This window comes from Thalassophryne amazonica, chromosome 6 (genome assembly GCF_902500255.1).
Source record: "Thalassophryne amazonica chromosome 6, fThaAma1.1, whole genome shotgun sequence".
Classification (NCBI taxonomy): Eukaryota; Metazoa; Chordata; class Actinopteri; order Batrachoidiformes; family Batrachoididae; genus Thalassophryne; species Thalassophryne amazonica.
The window spans coordinates 101,540,687-101,563,232 of NC_047108.1; the positions used below are offsets into that span (position 1 = coordinate 101,540,687).

A 22,546-nucleotide genomic window follows, 5' to 3' on the forward strand; every position below is an offset into this window, starting at 1 on the left:
CATTTCAGTGATCACGCAATAAAAGCATATGAAAGTATTAGTAATTAAAAACAAATAGAGAGCTTAATATTGAAAAAAAACATTTTCCAGACTATAAGTCGCACCGGAGTATAAGTCGCACCAGCCACTTTATCCTTTATAAAGAAAAATAAACCATAAATAAGTCGCACTGGACTATAAGTCGCATGGACATACAGGTATGTTAACGTAACATGAAAGTTCAGATGATAATATTGTGACAGCTACCATTTTTGGATGCATATTTCACCAGTCGCAACTTGTAATCTGCAGAGTATGATTTACTTTTTGGTGGCATTTTTTCGGGCCTTCTCCGTTGTCTTGTTAAGTTATCAGTAATGTTGAAATTTTTATTTTTCTATGGCAGTCAGAAGTCGCAGGAACAGTCACACAAGCCTTGAGTGCCCTCTCGTGAACTGCATTTTACCTACGGATATGTTTGTATTTTGCGGACCACATTGCGAGCCGAACCATAACACGCACCATCACTGAATGGTTCTTTTCTAACATATTACCCGCTGTGGACCATAGTACACACCAGGTGTCAGCTGCCGATGTTCGTGCAGCACCTACCTGCGCAGCTCATGACCTCCCCGTGGTGTCGACGCCAGCTCCTTCCAAGTGCAGACGCTAATCCTCTGCCGTCGCTCACCCAGTCCTCCCACGCAGCCCTCCCACGCAGCCCTCAGCGTCAACTTAAACACTCTGCTCACACTGATATCCAAGGATTGAAGCTGTTTTGTTAGCCCTCCCGGAATAACAGCAAGCACCGTGTTCATCTGCTTCACACGCTGTTTCACAATCATTGCCTGGGTGAGGTGAGGAATACGCGTCCAATGTTCTGTTCTCTGATTGGTTATCGCGACCAGCGTGACCTATAGAGCGGCCACCATACTACAGTGCCCATGATGCATTGCAATTCCGTTTAGGGTGGCCATTTTAAAACATAGAGCGACTCTGTCACGTAAAATTGTTTTATTACAGTAAATTAATTGAGAATCTACCGGTATATTTTTCATTTATAAGTCGCTCTGGAGTATAGGTTGCACCCCCGGCCAACACATGTAAAAAAGTGCGACTTATAGTCCGAAAAATACAGTAATTATGAGCTGCTTTCCTACACAGGAAAGCAAAAGCACTCACGAATAAGGTTGTCACAATAATATGATTGGACGATTATGTCCCACAAATAATTTCAATACATTTTAAGAAATTGATGCCGATGTCTCACTGGACCAAGAACCATCATTTCAGTCTTATCAGAGTTTAAAAGTAGGAAGTTTCTAGACATCCAATTTCTCACTGATGCAAGGCAATCTTCTAAGGATTTTATGTGAACGAGATTACCACCAGTTATCGGCATGTATAACTGAGTATCATCTGCATAGCAGTGATAGTTAACCCCAAAACGCAGCAAAATGTACCCAAGGGGTGCTATATAAAGGGAGAAAAGCAGGGGGCCTAAGACGGACCCCTGTGGAACCCCAAATTTCATGTCACTAAAGTTAGAGGTAGTGTTACTGTACAAAACACAGCCATGCAAGGGCACTCCCAGTAATCCCAAAATGATTCTCCAGCCTATCAAGTAGAATATGATGATCCACGGTATCAAAAGCAGCACTGAGATCTAACAGCACCAGAACCGTAGTGGTGTCCGAATCCATTGTAAGCAGAAGATCATTCACCACTTTAGTGAGAACTGTCTCTGTGGATTGATCTTTTCTAAAAGCAGACTGCAGTGGCTCAGAGATTATTCTCAGTAAGACAGTCCACGAGCTGCTGTGACACCACTTTTTCCAGAGTTTTAGAGCAAAATGATAGATTTGATATCGGCCGATAGTTTTTCAATACACTAGGGTCAAGATTAGGTTTCTTAAGTAATGGTTTAATCACTGCAGATTTGAAACATTTAGGAATAGATCCGGAAGTTAAAGAAAGATGAATAATTTCCAGCACAGTCAGCCCAAGAGTGGGCACAGGTCCTTAAAGAGTTTTGTTGGTATAGGATCAAATAAACAGGTTGTGCTTTTTGTTGAGGTTATGAGCTTAGTCAGCATGCCTAGTGAGATACTATCAAATTCTGTAAATCTAGGTAACACCTCAGTAATGGCGCCCACCTCAATAGCAGGGCGTAGAGGCTGGGTTAAGGCATGCTGGGATATGTTTAACCTAATGTCTTCTATTTTCTTCTCAAAGTAATCCAGGAAATCTTGTGCTGTAAAAGGAGAGCGAACTACAGGTGGTTGTCCATGAATTTGTGTTGCCACCGTGTCGAACAAGAACTTTGAGTTATGCTCGTTTTTGTTGATCAAATCAGAGTAATAGGTCTGCTTTGTAGCCAATAATGCATGCTTACAGTCTAAGATAGCATCATGCCATGCAAGGTGGAATACTTCTAATTTTGAATGGCACCATTTCCGTTCTAGACCTCTTGCCTTATGCTTGAGGTCACGCAGGTAATCACTGAACCAAGGTGACTGTGATTTGGGGGAGCGTGGTTTTAACACAGGTGGTGCAATCATGTCGAGTGTAGTTTTGAGCACTGAGTTTAAACTATCCACAAGTCTGTCTACAGATTGGGTATTAGCCAAATGTGAAGCTAAGACATCAGGCAGTCTAGCTTCGAGTTCAGTCTTAGTTGAGGAGTTGATGCATTGCCGTAGTGATATATAAAGGTTGTTGTTCCACTAAACACGGCAGCGAAACTGTAAACTTAATAAGTGAGTGATCAGAGACCACTGATCCATTGATGTCAAAATTCGTGACAGTAATACCAAGTGCGAGAACCAAATCCAGGGTATTTCCACTAATGTGCGTCGAGTCCCAAATGCATTGCTGAAATCCTAATGCAGCCACAATTTCTATAAATGATTCACAGAGGGGATCAGAAGGCTTATTTATATGAATGTTAAAGTCACCAATGATCAGAATGTTATCTGCACTAGTTGACAAGTTAGAGATGAACGCACCAAATTCATCTAAAAATTCAGAGTATGGGCCAGGAAGCCTATATACAGTGACAAAGTATATAGGCTGATTATTCTTCTGACCTTGGCAATGCATAATATCCTGAGCAGAGCGGAGAATCAGATGCTCAAACGAGCGATATTTGTGACCCCTAACAGCTAATAAACTAAACCTAGATTTATAAATAAGAGCAACACCCCCGCCTTGCTTCGCATCACGAGGGACGTGACTAAATGTATATGCTGGTGGGCAGGCCTCATTTAACAGGAGGACAGGTGTTGGTTTAAGCCAGGTTTCACATAACCCAATCATATCTAAGTGATGATCAATAATTAGATCATTAATCAACAGTGATTTTGAGGACAATGATCTTATGTTAATGAGACCCAGAATAAGGACATCAGTGGGGTTGACAGTTGAACTGTTTGGATTTAGGGGTGGTTCCAGAGTAGCATATATAAGATGCCTAGAAGTAGGTTAAGGTTTGACATTCCACGCGCGTTGTAGGGAGCAGACACGAAATCTTTGCTATTGCTGGAACAACCACTGGGCCATCCTCAATCTCAACATCATACAATGTAGTAATGGGTATTAAGTTTTCAAAGCATATCCCTCTATGATTTTTATGGACACATCTACGGAAGCAGGCCACAGTCTCAACTTGTTGAATTTCCTATCACTATAGTGGATTTTCTGTACTAATTTCCCCGCTAAGATAATGGATTCCACACCCACATCTGTTAAAAGCCTTGCAGGGTCTCTCATCACCTGCTCCGTGGCCTGCTGTAGATTCCTAATGTTACCCTCCCTGTAGAGCTCTATCTATGTTCGCAGACAAGATGGCAGCCCCAGTAGGGTGGAGGCTGTCCAGCATCAGCAAGCAACGGCGGCCCCAGAACGAAGGCCAGTTATCAATAAAGCTAAAGCCTTGCTGTCTACAAAATTGCACCAGCCACCTATTTAATGATGTGAGCCTGCTAAATGCCTCATCAATACCCCGGGAGGGGATGGGACCAGAGACTATTAATTGATGCTAACAAATCTTTCTGGCAAGGTCACAAGTCCTCTCTATGTCAATTGTTGCGACCTCCGAGTGCTTCATCCTGACATCATTGGTGCCGACGTGAATAACTATGTGACTACATCTCATGTCATGTTCCTTAGTCTGTCTTCCGTTCTGCAGCGTCAGCACCCTAAGATGGGATGTAATGTCGGGAGCTCTGGTCCCAGGAATACATTTAACGTCAGCCGGCATCTGTAACCTGACTTTGCGGGTGATAGAATCCCCTATCACTAAAATCCGGTGTTTCGGCCTGGAGACAAGAGTGGAAGTCACTTGTGGGCTCAGAGAATTCACATCAGGCAATTCCAAGAGGGAGAACCGATTCACAGTTTGCAGGGCGAGTGTGACTGGGGTACCACAACCGGGCACCAAGCCCTACGGGGCTTGACAATTACATGCCAAATAACTAAATGAATGATCATATAACACAGAAACAGAGTGTGACACTTTGGTCTGTTCGCTGAACAGACAGGAGGACGTGTCTCCACACAGCAGCAGCTGTTGAGATCTCTGGTCATGGACAGGGATGGGTATTGATAAAATTTTATCGATATCGATGCCATTATCGATTCTGCTTATCGAGCCAATTCCTTTTCGATTCCCTTATTGATACCTCAGGTGAATTTTCTGTGTACTAAAAGTAGGCTTTTCAGGTTTTCTATGTCAACATTTTAAATTGGTCACTGGATACTTGATCTCTGGACATAAATAAAATAAATAAAATCTGTAGTTTTTGTCACTGTCAAAAGCATTTCCTTTCAGACATTTTGGCATGAATGTCTCTCCATACCTCTAAGCTGAGATCAGCCGGCTGCTGCACGTCAGCACAGGACATCTCGTTTTGGGAGGAAAAAACGTTTTGATTGATTGCAGTTTGTTTGTATTACAACATTTGGAAAAAGGTGTCAATTGATTTTAATGGCATTTCGCTTTGAAGTTATTAATTCCGATTGGACTCTATCATTCTAACTTGACTCTACAGAGAGTCATGCAGTGTTTAGAGCTGTGTGAACAGAACGGAGGACGATTCTCATTTTTTTCTCGCAACAAGACAAGAGTCCCAGTTAGTGACTTTAATCTACACAGAAGTGACTCATAATTCACATATTCAGTGATGAAAGTGGTGAAAAACAGATAAATCTGTAACAAAAAATTACCCCCACCACCCACCCAAAAATTCTTGAATTTTAGAAGCTCTGAAATGCAATCTGGGGCTATACTAGACAAACTGCAGTGAGTGCAGCATCCATTTTGTTGAGAAAAAAACCCAACATTTCTTATTCAAAATCATTCCAATAGTATTCTGCTCTTACTTGGATGCAGCAGTTTTCTAGCTTGGCAGATAGTTCTGGGGGAAATCACTGAAGAAATTAGCAAACTGAACATATGGTTTGACAAACAAATTGTCATTAAACTTAAGACAGGAATGAAGTGGAGGTGTAAGAGTCACTAGGTGATCACAGGAAACATTTATATCTATTTATTATATATATTTATTTATGTTCATTGTTAGGTGGTTTTATATTTTCTGTTGTTTTAATCAGGTTCTTTTTGTCTCTCTAAAACTATATTGTAGCATTATTAGCTGAAGAAACCCATGTTTCTTCAGGGCACAAGATGCAGTGATCGTTTCCCTTTTCTTTTATCTGCATTCATGACAACAAACTTTAAATTAAACCCAGCACAAATTCCAAGGATTCTTGTCCTTATTAAACTTTTTCAAACTGTGTTTATCGCCATCTTCCCTCTCTCTGACGTTGCTCCGTGACACAGACATGCTGCAAAATTCTTCTTTTAAAAACTTGATGGCTCTTAAAGAATACCATGTCCACATGCTACATTTAGCTTGGAGCAGCTATACAGCATCGCTGTAGCAACCAACTCGTCCCACTTTAAGACAACTGTCGCAACAGCCACGCTTTGAGAGAAGGATTTTTCTCTGCGGACTTCCTCGGATCAGAGGACAGATTTGTATCTGTTATACAGATCAGTATCCACGAACTCATAAAACTTGCATGATGTCTGAAAAAAAAGAACGCTTTGTGAAAGGCATTTTAAAAACCCAGAGATGATCACAATTACATAGTACGACACTAACACCCCCTCCTTCCCATGATGAAATCCGCGGAATTCCTTGGATCCGCTGAGTTTTCACAGCTCTCATATATAAACATGTTATAATTGAACTAATCAGAATATGTTTGTGACTTGGATGGGAGACCTCTTTGGAACACCAGCGGCTGTGTGTGTTTCTCCAGGTTACACTGGAGTTGCGTCAGGAAGGGCATCCGGCGTAAAACTTGTACCAAATATCAATGCAGCTCTGGCTGTAACCCTGAACAAAACGGGAGCAGCTGAATGGAAAACAGAATGTGTTTGGGGCAGCACGGTGGCTTAGTGGCTCACAATGGTGCCTCACAGCAAGAAGGTTATGAGATCGATTCCCACCTGTGGCCTTTCTGTATGGAGTTTGCATGTTCTCCATGTGTTTGCATGGGTTCTCTCCGGGTGCTCCGGCTTCCTCCCACATCCACAGTCATGCAGGTTAGGTGAAATGGAAACTTTAAACTGTCTGTAGGTGTGCGTGCGGGTCTGGATGTGTTTGTTTATATGTAGCCCTGCGACAGACTGGCAACCTGTCCAGGGAGTACTGTGCCCCACACCCTGTGACTGCTGGGGTGAGCTCCAGCCCTCTGCAAACCAAACTTGAATGAACGGTGGAAGTGTGTGTGTGTGTGTGTGTGTGTGGGAGAGTGAGTGAGTGAGTGAGTGAGAGAGAGAGAATGAGTTTGATAGTTTGATAACAGAATCTTTGTGTACAGATACAATATGAAAACAGAGCCTAAAGACACGGCAGGTACTTAAGGACTTTTTGATCCAGAGTCGAATGTCTGCTTTCACTGGATTTTTGCACTTTCTTTTGTGTGTAGTTGATGGGGGCAATGTGCCCAAATGACACTTTCACACTCAGCCGCAACAGAAGCTGGAACTCACCAACTCTTTGGTGGACAACCTGATTTACAAGTGAGCCATCATTGCTCCTCTGTGACTTAAGCCCTTTTCACACCGGGTCTGCTTCAAGTTGCTTCATGTGGTGTCACGATGACACAGGAATGTCTGGCGCACGCAGCAGGGGGGCAGAGAAGAGGTGAGAACGCAGAGTAGAACCTGCAAGCAGTTTGGCTGCAGCCAGACTGTGCACTCTGATTTCTCTTCTAGTTCATATTTGTTCTTGTGCAGGGCTGCAGGTCTGCAGGTCTGCGCTCTGATTTCTGTTATAGTTTATCTTTCCTCCTTTGACCGTGAGCTGCGTGCACGCGTGAATGAACCATCCGTGAGTAAATGTGGAGATGTCTGGAGTTATACTTGATGTGGACATGTCCTGTCTCTGGCAATCAGTCTGTGAGCAAGACTTTTATGGACTTTATTTAAACACAATTGTGAGAGAATTTAAGCGCAAGGAGCTGCAGCTCTTTGAGCGTGTAGTTTTACTGCATTGTGTACAGGGTATGAAAACAATCCTGCGTGATTTATACTTCGAGAACAACGGACCATAGCAGGAATCATAAATTGGCATTAGGTAATGTTGTATTGTGAGTGTGTGGCTTCCAGTGACGTTGAGTACCGTTGCTTTGCCCTGACTTGCGTTGAAACCATTTCCTTTCTGCGTCCTGTGCTCGATGCAGAAAAAATTAAACATGTTTAATTTTTGGCGTCCGATTCGCTTCGTCCTTTGCGTCCGTCATGGTGCTCTGGTGTTGAGCTACATCGTGTCCGCACTAGGTTGCATATCCACATGGCGTTGTCATGACGCCGCACAATGCAACTCGAAGTGGGCCCGTGTGAAAGGGGCTTTAATGTCAAACAGTGAATTCACACTCACAATAACATTTTACAACACTATACAGTGCCACAACTGAAACAACATCCTCACAGATCAGCTGTATCCAACATTTTACACAAGTTAGATTCTATTACAGACCAGCCATATGCCCCAATGCTGTTTTACTCAAATTTAGCCATGTTTGAAGACAGAATTGTGCTATAACACTACCCCACTGTTTGCCAACCTTTTTTTAGTTGCATACCTTAAAATTAAATACATCAACTTGAAGTAAACCTATCATAACAGCAACCATGACCTCTATCAAATTATCAATATTATCTATCGTCACATTATTTACAAATCCAGAAACATTGTTCAAAATAAATTTCAGATTTTGATACTTTTTTCACTTTCATATTTCATATACTGTATATTTACAAAATTATTCGTAGCAAAAAAATGTGGAGCTTTTTTGTTTCTAACATCTTATGTGTGCTGCTATACAATGCTGCTGGAACCTCAATTTCCCTGAGGAAGTCTTCCCAAGGGATCAATAAAGTTCTAGCTAATCTAATCTTTATACTTATTTCAGAAACTCTTCCCATTCTCCTGGAGGCTGTTCATGTACCCTCAGAACAAATTTAAAAAAATCATGACAAGCTAAATGCCATGACTTGTTCCTGGCAAATCAAAAAAAAAAAAAAGCAAGCAGATATTCTGACAATAAAAACCATTTAATCTGAGGAACTACAGTACAACCAAGTTCACTCTAATGATCTGGTGACAGAGGTTTGCAAAGTTAATAAATGACAAATAAAAAGGGTCATTTCACTCACGTCAGGCTGGCAGCGGTTGGCTCTGCGCCCATAACTGCTCACTTTAGATGGTTGGACAGACTGACGCAGGGGAATGGAGTGGGGTTTGTATTCCTTATCTACATCCTCACCATCATAGTGCTTTGGCTTATAATGCTAGAAATGAAGAAAACAGACATTTACTTCAAAAACTGAACATGCCTCCTCCCAATTTCCAACAAAAATGTGTTATTTTTTGTACCACTTGCATAAATTAAGATTAAACATCAAAGTGTCCATTAAGGCCCTTTCAATGAAATCGACTAATTGCTCAAGACAATGGCAGTCTGTATGTAATGTTACCGGCAGGCTGGCACCAGACTGGAACATTTCAAAGGGGTAAACAATCCTCTCATAGTGTGAACGCAGAAGGGAACCTATGTTCTTGCCAGCAGGGTAGCCAAGCCTCTGGGCCACACGAGCCCAGCGCCGCTCCTTACAGATCATTTCAAAACCTCCTTCATCTGTCACAATCTGCACAAAAGAAACAATTTTGTGATGGTTTTAGTAAAACAGAACAATAAATACATAAAACCTCAATGCATACCAAACTTGCTTAACACAGTTTCAATGAAAAAATGTTCACTGAAATTTTATACAGGAAACAGTACCTTGGACAGACTGAAAAGATCAAGGATGCGTCTTTCAATATGTGGAATTTTCAAAGAGGAACCCTGGATCTCCCAAAACCTAGCAATGCGGTCCAAGTAATTAAGCTTCACTCTAGTCTCTGCCTAGATTAAGATGGACAACAATCATGATCACTGATGAATTCAATTATTTATCAACAGTACAAATACATGGAGTAAAGAACATACCTCTAGCTCATTAAGCCTCTGGATGCGGGGTGTGAAGCGGAAGCTATCCAGCTCCACTGAAAACGGTGGCTGCCAGTCCTATTTAGAAAAAAAGGAAAAAAAAAGGCCCTGTGGTTATATTTGTAAACCTAGAAGCCACATCAAATTGTCAACTAGGTCCACACCCAGACACAGGTATTCCAGACTTATCACTGCATATACATCCCTCAGCAGCTGGCAGTACAACCTAAAATTTGTATCATGGAAGAACGGACCACAACTGTATATTAGTTTGTATTCAAATTTCAATATAAGTGCTTCTGAAAGGGTAAAGCATCTGCATGACAAGTGCATGACAGCTAATACTGTAATGTTAACTAGGACATGTTTCACAAAATACGTCAACATACTTCTGAGCCATTTTTTTTTACATTACCGATGTTGTGCATCATGTATGCATGTTGTTAAAATGCTCTATGAATAAATTGTTATTAACAATATTATTACAGAGGGAAATTAAACATTTATTGTGCATTTATTTATTGTGAGAGATTTTTTTAATAGTCTGTTTTCCCTTAAATGCAGAGGTGTCCAAATTCTTTCCTTTGAAGTGTCAAATCAACCCAGATGGAGAGCCCCGGCGTCGCCAACCGAATGATGCCCCCTACAAATTGGTCCACCCTGCCTTCACTACGCATGCGTCTAAGACTGAGTCTGACTCTCTACACCCAACGTGATCAAAGGGAATAATGTGATTATTAACCAGCAGATGACAAATTAAAACCTCTTAAATCATTCTAAAGTCAGTTTTAAGCAGAAATGAGGCCATTTATGCAGAAACAAGGCGATAATCTGTGAATCACTACCGACGCTGTGAAATGACATAGGTGCCACAGCAGTACGTCAGACACAGACGTGCTATTGTGGCGCTGATCGGTCCCGTCTTTTATTATAAAATAATGCTGATTTTATGTGGAAATGATTGTTGTACAACCTTCAGATATGTCCTTCAGATAGATGATGACTGGAGTGCAGTTTTAAGCAGAAACAAGGTGATAACCTGTGAATCACTGCAAACGCACAGAAATAACGCTGCTGATGATCCGAAATGACACATGCGCAGTGACGGCAGGCTGGACCAATTTTTAGGGGGGACCATTCGGTCGTCGACACTGGGCCAAAAAAAAATATTGTGAGAATTACACACATGCAATTACATTACAGGAAAAAGTATTTTTTTTTTTTTAGTAAATTAACTTTCTAAACTAAATTAATAATAACAACAACAACAACAGAGACCTTGGCAGTAGCCACAGTAGGGCAAAACTTAGGGTGTTCCAGCCCCACAAGCCCACGATTGGTAGTACTGTTTAAACACATCCGATTGGCAACATGAAGACAAGAAAAGGAAGAAACTTGTGTTGCAGTGTGGCAGTGTTTATTTGTGCTTTAGAAAATGCCATGAAACAATAACAAAATGTTACTGATTCACATCACCTGTTTGGAATAACATTATGTGTTAATTTACTTATTTAACCTCATTACTATCAGTAATAAGGTTATTAGTACCTCATCATTAACCCTAATTTGCACTGTGTCTCTCTTAAGGCTATGAAATTGGGCTATTAGTAAAAAAAAAGTAGAAAAGGGGGTGTTCACAATAATAGTAGCATCTGCTGTTGACGCTACAAACTCAAAACTATTATGTTCAAACTGCTTTTTTAGCAATCCTGTGAATCACTAAACTAGTATTTAGTTGTATAACCACAGTTTTTCATGATTTCTTCACATCTGTGAGGCATTAATTTTGTTGGTTTGGAACCAAGATTTTGCTCGGTTACTAGTGTGCTTGGGGTCATTGTCTTGTTGAAACACCCATTTCAAGGGCATGTCCTCTTCAGCATAAGGCAACATGACCTCTTCCAAGTATTCTGACATATCCAAACTGACCCATAATACCTGGTATGCGATATATAGGCCCAACACCATAGCAGGAGAAACATGCCCATATCATGATGCTTGCACCACCATGCTTCACTGTCTTCACTGTGAATTGTGGCTTGAATTCAGAGTTTTGGGGTCGTCACACAAACTGTCTGCGGCCCCTGGACTCAAAAAGAACAATTTTACTCTCATCAGTCCACAAAATATTCCTCCATTTCTCTTTAGGCCAGTTGATGTGTTCTTTGGCAAATTGTAACCTCTTCTAGACGTCTTTAACAGAGGGACTTTGCGGGGGATTCTTGCAAATAAATTAGCTTCACACAGCCGTCTTTTAACTGTCACAGCACTTACAGGTAACTCCAGACTGTCTTTGATCATCCTGGAGCTGATCAATGGGTGAGCCTTTGCCATTCTGGTTATTCTTCTATCCATTTTGATGGTTGTTTTCCGTTTTCTTCCACGCATCTATGGTTTTTTTGTCCATTTTAAAGCATTGGAGATAGGGATGGGTATCGAGAACCGGTTCCTTTCAGGTATCGTTAAGAAATGATTCGATCCACCGACATCAATAAGCTTTGTGCTTAGCGATTCTGTTATCGGGCCATCAGAGTGGCCGTTGTTTTGGGGGGTGTTTGTCAGGAAAATGATAATTTCTCTACATTGATTACAGACCCTGCAGCGGGTCCATAATCAACTTTTCTGCAGCGCGGCTTTGCTTTGAACCTTAAACCAATTGAAGCAGTGGTTCACAGATTGAAGCAATGCTTCGATCTATTGCTTCGTTTATTCTTTCTTTCTTTCGCTTAATTTTCCCCCGCTAAAACCCTAAAGAGCATATCTCTGTGAGTAATATTTACCTTTTCTATGTTAAACCGACCTGTTATGGTCTTCTTAAACAGTTGATAGATGTATTTTATAACTTAAAAACAGGAGCGATGCTAACGCGTTAGCATGTCTATGGCATTTTCAATGTTAAAAGTTAACATTAAGCAGTTGCCTCTGTCATCACATTCGGGTGCATTTGTTTTCAAATTGTAATATTTCTTAAATTTATTTTTGTTTATATATTAATAATCTAATGATTATTATATACAATTTTACAGAAAGAGACAAAAAGAACCTGAATAGAAACACAACAGAAAATATAAAAGCAACTAACAATGAACATACATAAATAAATAAATACATACAGAAATAAATAAGTGCTTCCTATGAACACCTAGTGACTCTCACACCTCCATTTCATCCCTGTCTTATTTAAGTTTAATGACAGTTTGTTTCGGGCAAACCATATTTTCAATTTGTTAATTTCTTCAGTGATTTCCCCCTAAGACAGAATACTACTGGAATGAATCTGAATAAGGAAAGTTGTTGTTTTTTTTCTCACCTAAATGGATGCCGCACTCACTCCAGTTTATCATCTGTAATAGTCCCAGTTTGCATTTCAGAGCTTCTAGAATTGAAACATTTTCGTGCAGGTGGTGTTGGGGGGTAATTTTGGGTTTCAGCTTTTTTTTGTTTTTCACCACTTTCATCCCTACTTTTAGTACAAAATTCACAAGAGGTATCAATAAGGGAATTGATAAGGAATCGGATCGATAAGCAGAATCGATAATGGCATCGATAGATAAAATCTTATCAATACCCATCCCTAATTGGAGATCATTGTAGATGAACAGCCTATAATTTTTTGCACCTGCGTATAAGTTTTCCCCTCTCAATCAATCAATCAATCAACTTTTTTCTTGTAAATCACAAATCACAACAAACAGTTGCCCCAAGGCGCTCCACATTGCAAGGCAAGGCCATACAATAATTATGAAACACAGTCTACGTCTAAAGCAACATAACCAAGGGATGGTCCAGGGTCACCCGATCCAGCCCTAACTATAAGCCTTAGCGAAAAGGAAAGTTTTAAGCCTAATCTTAAAAGTAGAGAGGGTATCTGTCTCCCTGATCTGAATTGGGAGCTGGTTCCACAGGAGAGGAGCCTGAAAGCTGAAGGCTCTGCCTCCCATTCTACTCTTACAAACCCTAGGAACTACAAGTAAGCCCGCAGTCTGACAGCGAAGCGCTCTAATGGGGTAATATGGTACTACGAGGTCCCTAAGATAAGATGGGACCTGATTATTCAAAACCTTATAAGTAAGAAGAAGAATTTTAAATTCTATTCTAGCATTAACAGGAAGCCAATGAAGGGAGGCCAACACGGGTGAGATATGCTCTCTCCTGCTAGTCCCCGTCAGTACTCTAGCTGCAGCATTCTGAACCAACTGAAGGCTTTTTAGGGAACTTTTAGGACAACCTGATAATAATGAATTACAATAGTCCAGCCTAGAGGAAACAAATGCATGAATTAGTTTTTCAGCATCACTCTTGAGACAAGACCTTTCTGATTTTAGAGATATTGCGTAAATGCAAAAAGGCAGTCCTACATATTTGTTTAATATGCGCTTTGAATGACATATCCTGATCAAAAATAACTCCAAGATTTCTCACAGTATTACTAGAGATCAGGGAAATGCCATCCAGAGTAACGATCTGGTTAGACACCATGCTTCTAAGATTTGTGGGGCCAAGTACAATAACTTCAGTTTTATCTGAGTTTAAAAGCAGGAAATTAGAGGTCATCCATGTCTTTATGTCTGTAAAACAATCCTGCAGTTTAGCTAATTGGTGCGTATCCTCTGGCTTCATGGATAGATAAAGCTGGGTATCATCTGCGTAACAATGAAAATTTAAGCAATACCGTCTAATAATACTGCCCAAGGGAAGCATGTATAAAGTGAATAAAATTGGTCCTAGCACAGAACCTTGTGGAACTCCATAATTAACTTTAGTCTGTGAAGAAGATTCCCCATTTACATGAACAAACTGTAATCTATTAGACAAATATGATTCAAACCACCGCAGCGCAATGCCTTTAATACCTATGACATGCTCTAATCTCTGTAATAAAATTTTATGGTCAACAGTATCAAAAGCAGCACTGAGGTCCAACAGAACAAGCACAGAGATAAGTCCACTGTCCGAAGCCATAAGAAGATCATTTGTAACCTTCACTAATGCTGTTTCTGTACTATGATGAATTCTAAAACCTGACTGAAACTCTTCAAATAGACCATTCCTCTGCAGGTGATCAGTTAGCTGTTTTACAACTACCCTCTCAAGAATCTTTGAGAGAAAAGGAAGGTTGGAGATTGGCCTATAATTAGCTAAGATAGCTGGGTCAGGTGATGGCTTTTTAAGTAATGGTTTAATTACTGCCACCTTAAAGGCCTGTGGTACATAACCAACTAACAAAGATAGATTGATCATATTTAAGATTGAAGCATTAAATAATGGTAGGACTTCCTTGAGCAGCCTGGCAGGAATGGGGTCTAATAAGCATGTTGATGGTTTGGATGAAGTAACTAATGAAAATAACTCAGACAGAACAATCGGAGAGAAAGAGTCTAACCAAATACCGGCATCACTGAAAGCAGCCAAAGATAACGATACATCTTTGGGATGGTTATGAGTAATTTTTTCTCTAATAGTCAAAATTTTGTTAGTAAAGAAAGTCATGAAGTCATTACTAGTTAAAGTTAATGGAATACTCAGCTCAATAGAGCTCTGACTCTTTGTCAGCCTGGCTACAGTGCTGAAAAGAAACCTGGGGTTGTTCTTATTTTCTTCAATTAGTGATGAGTAGAAAGATGTCCTAGCTTCACGAAGGGCTTTCTTATAGAGCAACAAACTCTTTTTCCAGGCTAAGTGAAGATCTTCTAAATTAGTGAGACGCCATTTCCTCTCCAACTTATGGGTTATCTGCTTTAAGCTACGAGTTTGTGAGTTATACCACGGAGTCAGACACTTCTGATTTAAAGCTCTCTTTTTCAGAGGAGCTACAGCATCCAAAGTTGTCTTCAATGAGGATGTAAAACTATTGACAAGATACTCTAACTCCCTTACAGAGTTTAGGTAGCTACTCTGCTCTGTGTTGGTATATGACATTAGAGAACATAAAGAAGGAATCATATCCTTAAACCTAGTTACAGCGCTTTCTGAAAGACTTCTAGTGTAATGAAACTTATTCCCCACTGCAGGGTAGTCCATCAGGGTAAATGTAAATGTTATTAAAAAATGATCAGACAAAAGGGAGTTTTCAGGGAATACTGTTAAGTCTTCTATTTCCATACCATAAGTCAGAACAAGATCTAAAATATGATTAAAGTGGTGGGTGGACTCATTTACTTTTTGAGCAAAGCCGATAGAGTCTCTCCATTCTCCATTCAACTTTTTAATCAAACTATGCTGTTCTTCTGAACAATGTCTTGAACGTCCCATTTTCCTCAGGCTTTCAAAGAGAAAAGCATGTTCAACAGGTGCTGGCTTCATCCTTAAATAGGGGACACCTGAATCACACCTGTTTGTTCCACAAAATTGACGAACTCACTGACTGAATGCCACACTACTATTATTGTGAACACCCCCTTTTCTACTTTTTTTTTTTACTAATAGCCCAATTTCATAGCCTTACGAGTGTGCATATCATGAATGCTTGAGAATCTACTGGTACCTTGTTTCCCATATAACAATAAGAAATATACTCAAAACCTGGATTAATCTTTTTAGTCACATAGCACTACTATTATTTTGAACACTACTGTATATTATATTCCAATTCTAAGGTGGAACTATGCTAGTACTAAGGTATATCTAAATATCTAAAAGGGAAGAGTAAAACAGAAGAGTAGAAAAGAGTAAAGTCGAGCCACTTAGGTGCCTGTTCTTGAGAACCAGGGTTGGTAGGTTGAAAAGCTTTTTTATCTCATGGGAACTCTCTCTACCCACCCATGCACTACTGCTGGCAAGAACATAGCACTACTATTATTCTGAACACTACTGTATGTGTGTGTGTGTATATATATATATATATATATATATATATATATATATATATATATGTTGCAGGCCTTAATTTCAGAAACAAATGTATATTAACAAATGGAATAAAGTTGACCATACAAAACAAAAAATATATTTGGTTCATATTGCCTCCAATGAAGTACAAGTCAAAGTAAATGCAAGAACTACTGTGTTTTATTAAATAAATTTGCATTTTCCATCCCATCCTATTGTTTTCTGCTTTGGGGTTGTAAAAATACCAGTGAAGATGATGTAATACCACTCTGTGCCAAGTTTGAAACTGCATTTACAGTGCCTTGCAAAAGTATTCACCCACTTCTGCCATTACTTGTGCAATCCAGCACACTTTTTTTTATATTTTTATTTAAGTTATATCAAGATGTAGAGATCTGCTTTCAGTTTGACTTTAAATAAGATAATTTTAGAAATTTTAATATAGAGAAGCCAGAATTACTGTGTGTGTTTGAAACGGCATAAACAAATTAAAATGTGCAAAACCCGAAGAGGGTGAATACTTTTGCATGGCACTGTACCTGAATCAAACTACTAAAGTCCACAGCAAGCAAAAAACACAAAACTTTGAAGTTACAACTTTACCTTCAGTGTTCTTTGTATTGCTTGTAAATAAAACTGCTTGTGTCCACTAAGCTCCATTATTGTGGTACTATAGAACTACAAGTAACGTGGTTGTAGAAATTTCTATTCAAAATTTTTAAAACATAAACTCATCATTAATACAGATATTATTTATACCTAGTCTAAGAATTAGCTTGTATTTACCGGTGGAGGCCGAATTTTGCATATTCCAGACTTCTCTGCAATTGGACGAATTTTGGCAATGTAGCCCAGGGGGTCATAAAATTCCTCCCACGATGGCTCAAATACTGGACACTCCGGAGGGGGTACAAACTCTTCCGTTTCCATTGCCCTGAAACCAGAAGGTTTGACAATGCAAAACAATAAATAAATTACTGTGAAACCAGCATGGGACACAAAGTACTATCCAGCATCTGCTCACAATTTAGGTAATTCTGCGTGCTTAAACAAAGAGAGAAGCCCTATATATGACACACCACAGGATAAGAACCATTTAGCAAAAGTTCTGGCTTCATCTTAACAGTTAACGTCATAATCTAAAAGAACTAAACAGTTACGGATGGAGCGCTTGTTTTGTCATTACAGAAAATCTTCACTTTTATGTCTGTAAGCATGTTAAAGGCTCCACTAAAAACAAACCAATTCTGTTTCGTAAAGGGCAAAGAGAGATTCCAAATATATTATTTAACTAGTATTATGGCTAGTCACCGAAAATAATCACCACTATTTTCATTTCAATGTGCACTGGACAGAACATTTTGGTGGAGTGCACATGCTGAGCTGCTGAAACTAAAAAGGAAAAGGAAAAGCTGCGCGCACATGATGAGAACAGACGTTGCGCGTACTGCAGTTTGGAGTGTCAGCAAATTAACAGTGCCACAGAGTTTCACCATTATGACGACGCATGTTCCTGTTTTAATTACTGAGGCAAGAACAAAGTGCAGAAGTGCAGCACAGCCAGTGTGCATGTGCACCTCAATATATTAACATAAAGGTAAAAAGAAGCTGCAGATGTCTTTTTTTTTTTTTTTTGCTGGAGTTGTAATAATCCAAACAGAAGTCAGTTTAGATGAGTGGGCTTAGCAGGTGGGATGTGGGTCAACAACCCCACTGGGCAGGGCTGGTATGTTTTAAATCAGCTGACTTAAATCACTGTCCAAAAAAAAAAAAAAAAAAAAATCTAAAAAAGTCTTTTTTTTTTAGAAATCAGTACTCAAAACACCACTGAAATATGAAATCAGTACCATTAAGTAATGGTACTTGTACATGTTGTATGTGCACCTTTATGTTTAAACATGTCAATAAAGATTATAACTAATTATATTATTTGTATAGTTTCATTTAGAAGAGTGAAATAAATAAGAATGACCAAAATCGATTTAAATTGAAAAAATAAAAATCATGGCTTTTTAGAAAAAAATTGATTTTTTTTTTTAACCTGCCCTGACTGAGCAGACTACCTGTTTGAGCTGACTAAGTCACCTGCCAAGGTTCACACACTTTCTTCACTGAGTGAAGGGAGTAGTGCTAGCTCCAACAGGTCTATTCTTTTAAGGGTTAAATGAACTTAATAAATGGCTTTCGACTAGGCGACTAATAAAAAAAAAAGTCGACTAGCTAGTTAGCTAGTCATAGTCAACTGCTAAAACTTCTTGTCACATCCCCATTGTGAATGCACTATAAGTCAATCAATTCAATCAATTTTTTTTTTATATAGCGCCAAATCACAACAAACAGTTGCCCCAAGGCGCTTTATATTGTAAGGCAAGGCCATACAATAATGATGTAAAAACCCAACGGTCAAAACGACCCCCTGTGAGCAAGCACTTGGCTACAGTGGGAAGGAAAAACTCCCTTTTAACAGGAAGAAACCTCCAGCAGAACCAGGCTCAGGGAGGGGCAGTCTTCTGCTGGGACTGGTTGGGGCTGAGGGAGAGAACCAGGAAAAAGACATGCTGTGGAGGGGAGCAGAGATCGATCACTAATGATTAAATGCAGAGTGGTGCATACAGAGCAAAAAGAGAAAGAAACAGTGCATCATGGGAACCCCCCAGCAGTCTACGTCTATAGCAGCATAACTAAGGGATGGTTCAGGGTCACCTGATCCAGCCCTAACTATAAGCTTTAGCAAAAAGGAAAGTTTTAAGCCTAATCTTAAAAGTAGAGAGGGTGTCTGTCTCCCTGATCTGAATTGGGAGCTGGTTCCACAGGAGAGGAGCCTGAAAGCTGAAGGCTCTGCCTCCCATTCTACTCTTACAAACCCTAGGAACTACAAGTAAGCCTGCAGTCTGAGAGCGAAGTGCTCTATTGGGGTGATATGGTACTACGAGGTCCCTAAGATAAGATGGGACCTGATTATTCAAAACCTTATAAGTAAGAAGAAGAATTTTAAATTCTATTCTAGAATTAACAGGAAGCCAATGAAGAGAGGCCAATATGGGTGAGATATGCTCTCTCCTTCTAGTCCCCGTCAGCACTCTAGCTGCAGCATTTTGAATTAACTGAAGGCTTTTTAGGGAACTTTTAGGACAACCTGATAATAATGAATTACAATAGTCCAGCCTAGAGGAAATAAATGCATGAATTAGTTTTTCAGCATCACTCTGAGACAAGACCTTTCTGATTTTAGAGATATTGCGTAAATGCAAAAAAGCAGTCCTACATATTTGTTTAATATGCGCTTTGAATGACATATCCTGATCAAAAATGACTCCAAGATTTCTCACAGTATTACTAGAGGTCAGGGTAATGCCATCCAGAGTAAGGATCTGGTTAGACACCATGTTTCTAAGATTTGTGGGGCCAAGAACAATAACTTCAGTTTTATCTGAGTTTAAAAGCAGGAAATTAGAGGTCATCCATGTCTTTATGTCTGTAAGACAATCCTGCAGTTTAGCTAATTGGTGTGTGTCCTCTGGCTTCATGGATAGATAAAGCTGGGTATCATCTGCGTAACAATGAAAATTTAAGCAATACCGTCTAATAATACTGCCTAAGGGAAGCATATATAAAGTGAATAAAATTGGTCCTAGCACAGAACCTTGTGGAACTCCATAATTAACTTTAGTCTGTGAAGAAGATTCCCCATTTACATGAACAAATTGTAATCTATTAGACAAATATGATTCAAACCACCGCAGCGCAGTGCCTTTAATACCTATGGCATGCTCTAATCTCTGTAATAAAATTTTATGGTCAACAGTATCAAAAGCAGCACTGAGGTCTAACAGAACAAGCACAGAGATGAGTCCACTGTCCGAGGCCATAAGAAGAGTCACATAAGTCACATTAACATTTTGAGACAAGAACACAATCAGTTTCACTGCAGTTAGAGTACTTCAAAATAGACAGCAACTATACTGGTGATGCCTCTCAAAAGACAGGCTATATGACTATATCCCAAGTTTCCCGGTCAGAAGATAAATTTCAAATGTCATTCCAAAGGACTTTTTCCAAGTCAGAAGTTGAATAAGTTCCATGTGCGCTGACACACAGCATTAGAACAGTGAAAGATGAAAAATATGCATGGCAGGTGTGCCCGGTTGTCTTTCATCCAGGACCCAGTGTGGTTCCGTGGTTTCATGGATGTGACGAAGCATGGTACCAGTGCTTTTTCCCCAGAGCTGACTCGACACACCCTAGGAGCAGGACGGAAGACCCCTGGTCTGGAGGAATTCCATAAAAATTAAGGACACCTAAAACCTGCTGAAAATGAACTGGTTCTATTAATTAGATTACATTAATCATTATGTAGAATCATTATAGTTCTATGTTGTCAGTCCTAGCATAAAAGGATCCTGATTTCACACAGAAACAAGTTCTGTATCTTGAAAGGGATTTGGTTTCATGTCAGAAGGGTCTGTGCCCAGTGTTAAATATTGTTCATTTTATTCTGTATTATTTTTAATGTAACCATCCTCCTGCCCTCTTGGCCAGGTTTCCCCTGTAAAAGAGATCTCGATCTCAATGGGACTAAGCTACTTAAATAAAATAAAATAAAAAAAATTAACATTTATTTTCATTCTGAAATGATGTCTTTGGGAAATGTTTTATTGATATTGTGCCAAATACGCTATTGACCATCACTGGTGTTTAAGACTGATTCAATGAGATCAATTTGTGACTTTGCTGTCTGGCCTAAATCATTAAAGTCATGTTAACTTTTGAAAGGTCCTACTTCTTCAGCTTTACTATTTTCATGATGCATGTTTCTGAAACTAAATCTCTACAACTTGATATAAATGAATTAAAAATATAAAAGTCAAGATGATGGGTTAGGGATTGGCATGTTTAGCATTTTGTATCACCAGTTATACAGCTTCATGGTGAAGTGGTACAGAGGAGGATTTTATTAAGACCTGAAGTTTGAGCTACAATTTGCCAAAAGGTACATTTGATATGAAGCCTAGATTTGATGTTTTGGTGAAAGAAAATCCTCCTCTATACCACTTCATCATGAAGCTGTATAACTGGAGATACAAAATGCAAAACATGCACTATGCACAATTTCTCCAATCACAGCCACAGAAGCCTATAACTTCTTCTGGGTTGTCTGGGTGTCTTGGTGACTTTCCTCACTCTTCTCCTTCTTGTACAGTCACTCAGTTTTTGAGAACTGTCTAAGCCACACAGATTTACCAGAGTGCCATACTGTTTGTATTTCTTCATAACGGATGTAAATCAAGTTCATGACATATTCAGTGACTTGGAAATGTTCATGTATCTATCCCCTGACTTGTCTGAAGAAAAGTGGCAATTAAACTGATTATTTACAGGTATTATACCAAAGGGGCTGATTACTTATGCAACCCATCATCTTGGCTTTTATATTTTTTAATTACATTTATATCAAGTTGTAGAGATTTAGTTTCAGTTTGAGTCTAAGGAAGATAATTTTAAATTTTTTATATTGAGAAGACTGATTTACTTTTTGTATCTGAAATGCCATAAACAAATTAAAATGTGTGAAATACCAAAGGGCTGAATACTTTTGCAAGCCACTGTAGCTGGTGTTTCAAGTATCAGTTGGACTTGTGATAACCCAACTTTTTATGTTGGCCATCTGACGGCAAAATTTCAAGTCAATTTTTCTTAAAACAATAAAACTGGACATAGTGGACCTGATTCTCAGCAAACATACAAACACAGACCCCTGTGAAATTAACAAGAGTTGTAGACTTTCAAACAGTCTTAACCTAACATGTTGGCTACATTGCAAATACCTCAGTGCATTTGTTTACTTATGCCAGCTCAATACTTCCTGCCTTGTAAGGCATTGTGTCATCACAATGTCAGCTTTGACTATGTGAACTCTTCTGAAGACTTCATATAACATTAACACGGGGCATTTTAAGCAAGAGACCGAAGGAAAAACAGGAAAGGGTTCTTGTACGCTTTCACAACCCCTCCCCCAATATCACACACAAAAAAACAAATCCCACGGTCTACTCCAGCTGTAAGTAACATGACTGCCTGACCAAAGTATTTAAGTAAATATGTAATAAATTGTCTATATTCGCTTGACAACTAAGCACTGGTTTGTGCAAACTGTACAAATATAACATGGTAG

General features: G+C 39.4%; 1 protein-coding gene across 2 annotated transcripts in view; it reads right to left on the reverse strand.

Annotated features, from left to right (window-relative positions):
- Positions 1–22,546, reverse strand: part of kdm5c (lysine (K)-specific demethylase 5C) — a 50,972-nt gene that overhangs the window by 27,438 nt on the left and 988 nt on the right. For both annotated transcript variants that reach the window (XM_034172981.1, XM_034172980.1), the window contains exons 2-6: positions 17,161–17,308; positions 9,547–9,624; positions 9,340–9,462; positions 9,032–9,202; positions 8,711–8,845 (exon numbers count right to left, since the gene is read on the reverse strand). In XM_034172981.1, coding sequence (XP_034028872.1) covers positions 8,711–8,845; positions 9,032–9,202; positions 9,340–9,462; positions 9,547–9,624; positions 17,161–17,308 — 655 coding nt within the window. The remainder of the gene's footprint in view (positions 1–8,710; positions 8,846–9,031; positions 9,203–9,339; positions 9,463–9,546; positions 9,625–17,160; positions 17,309–22,546) is intronic.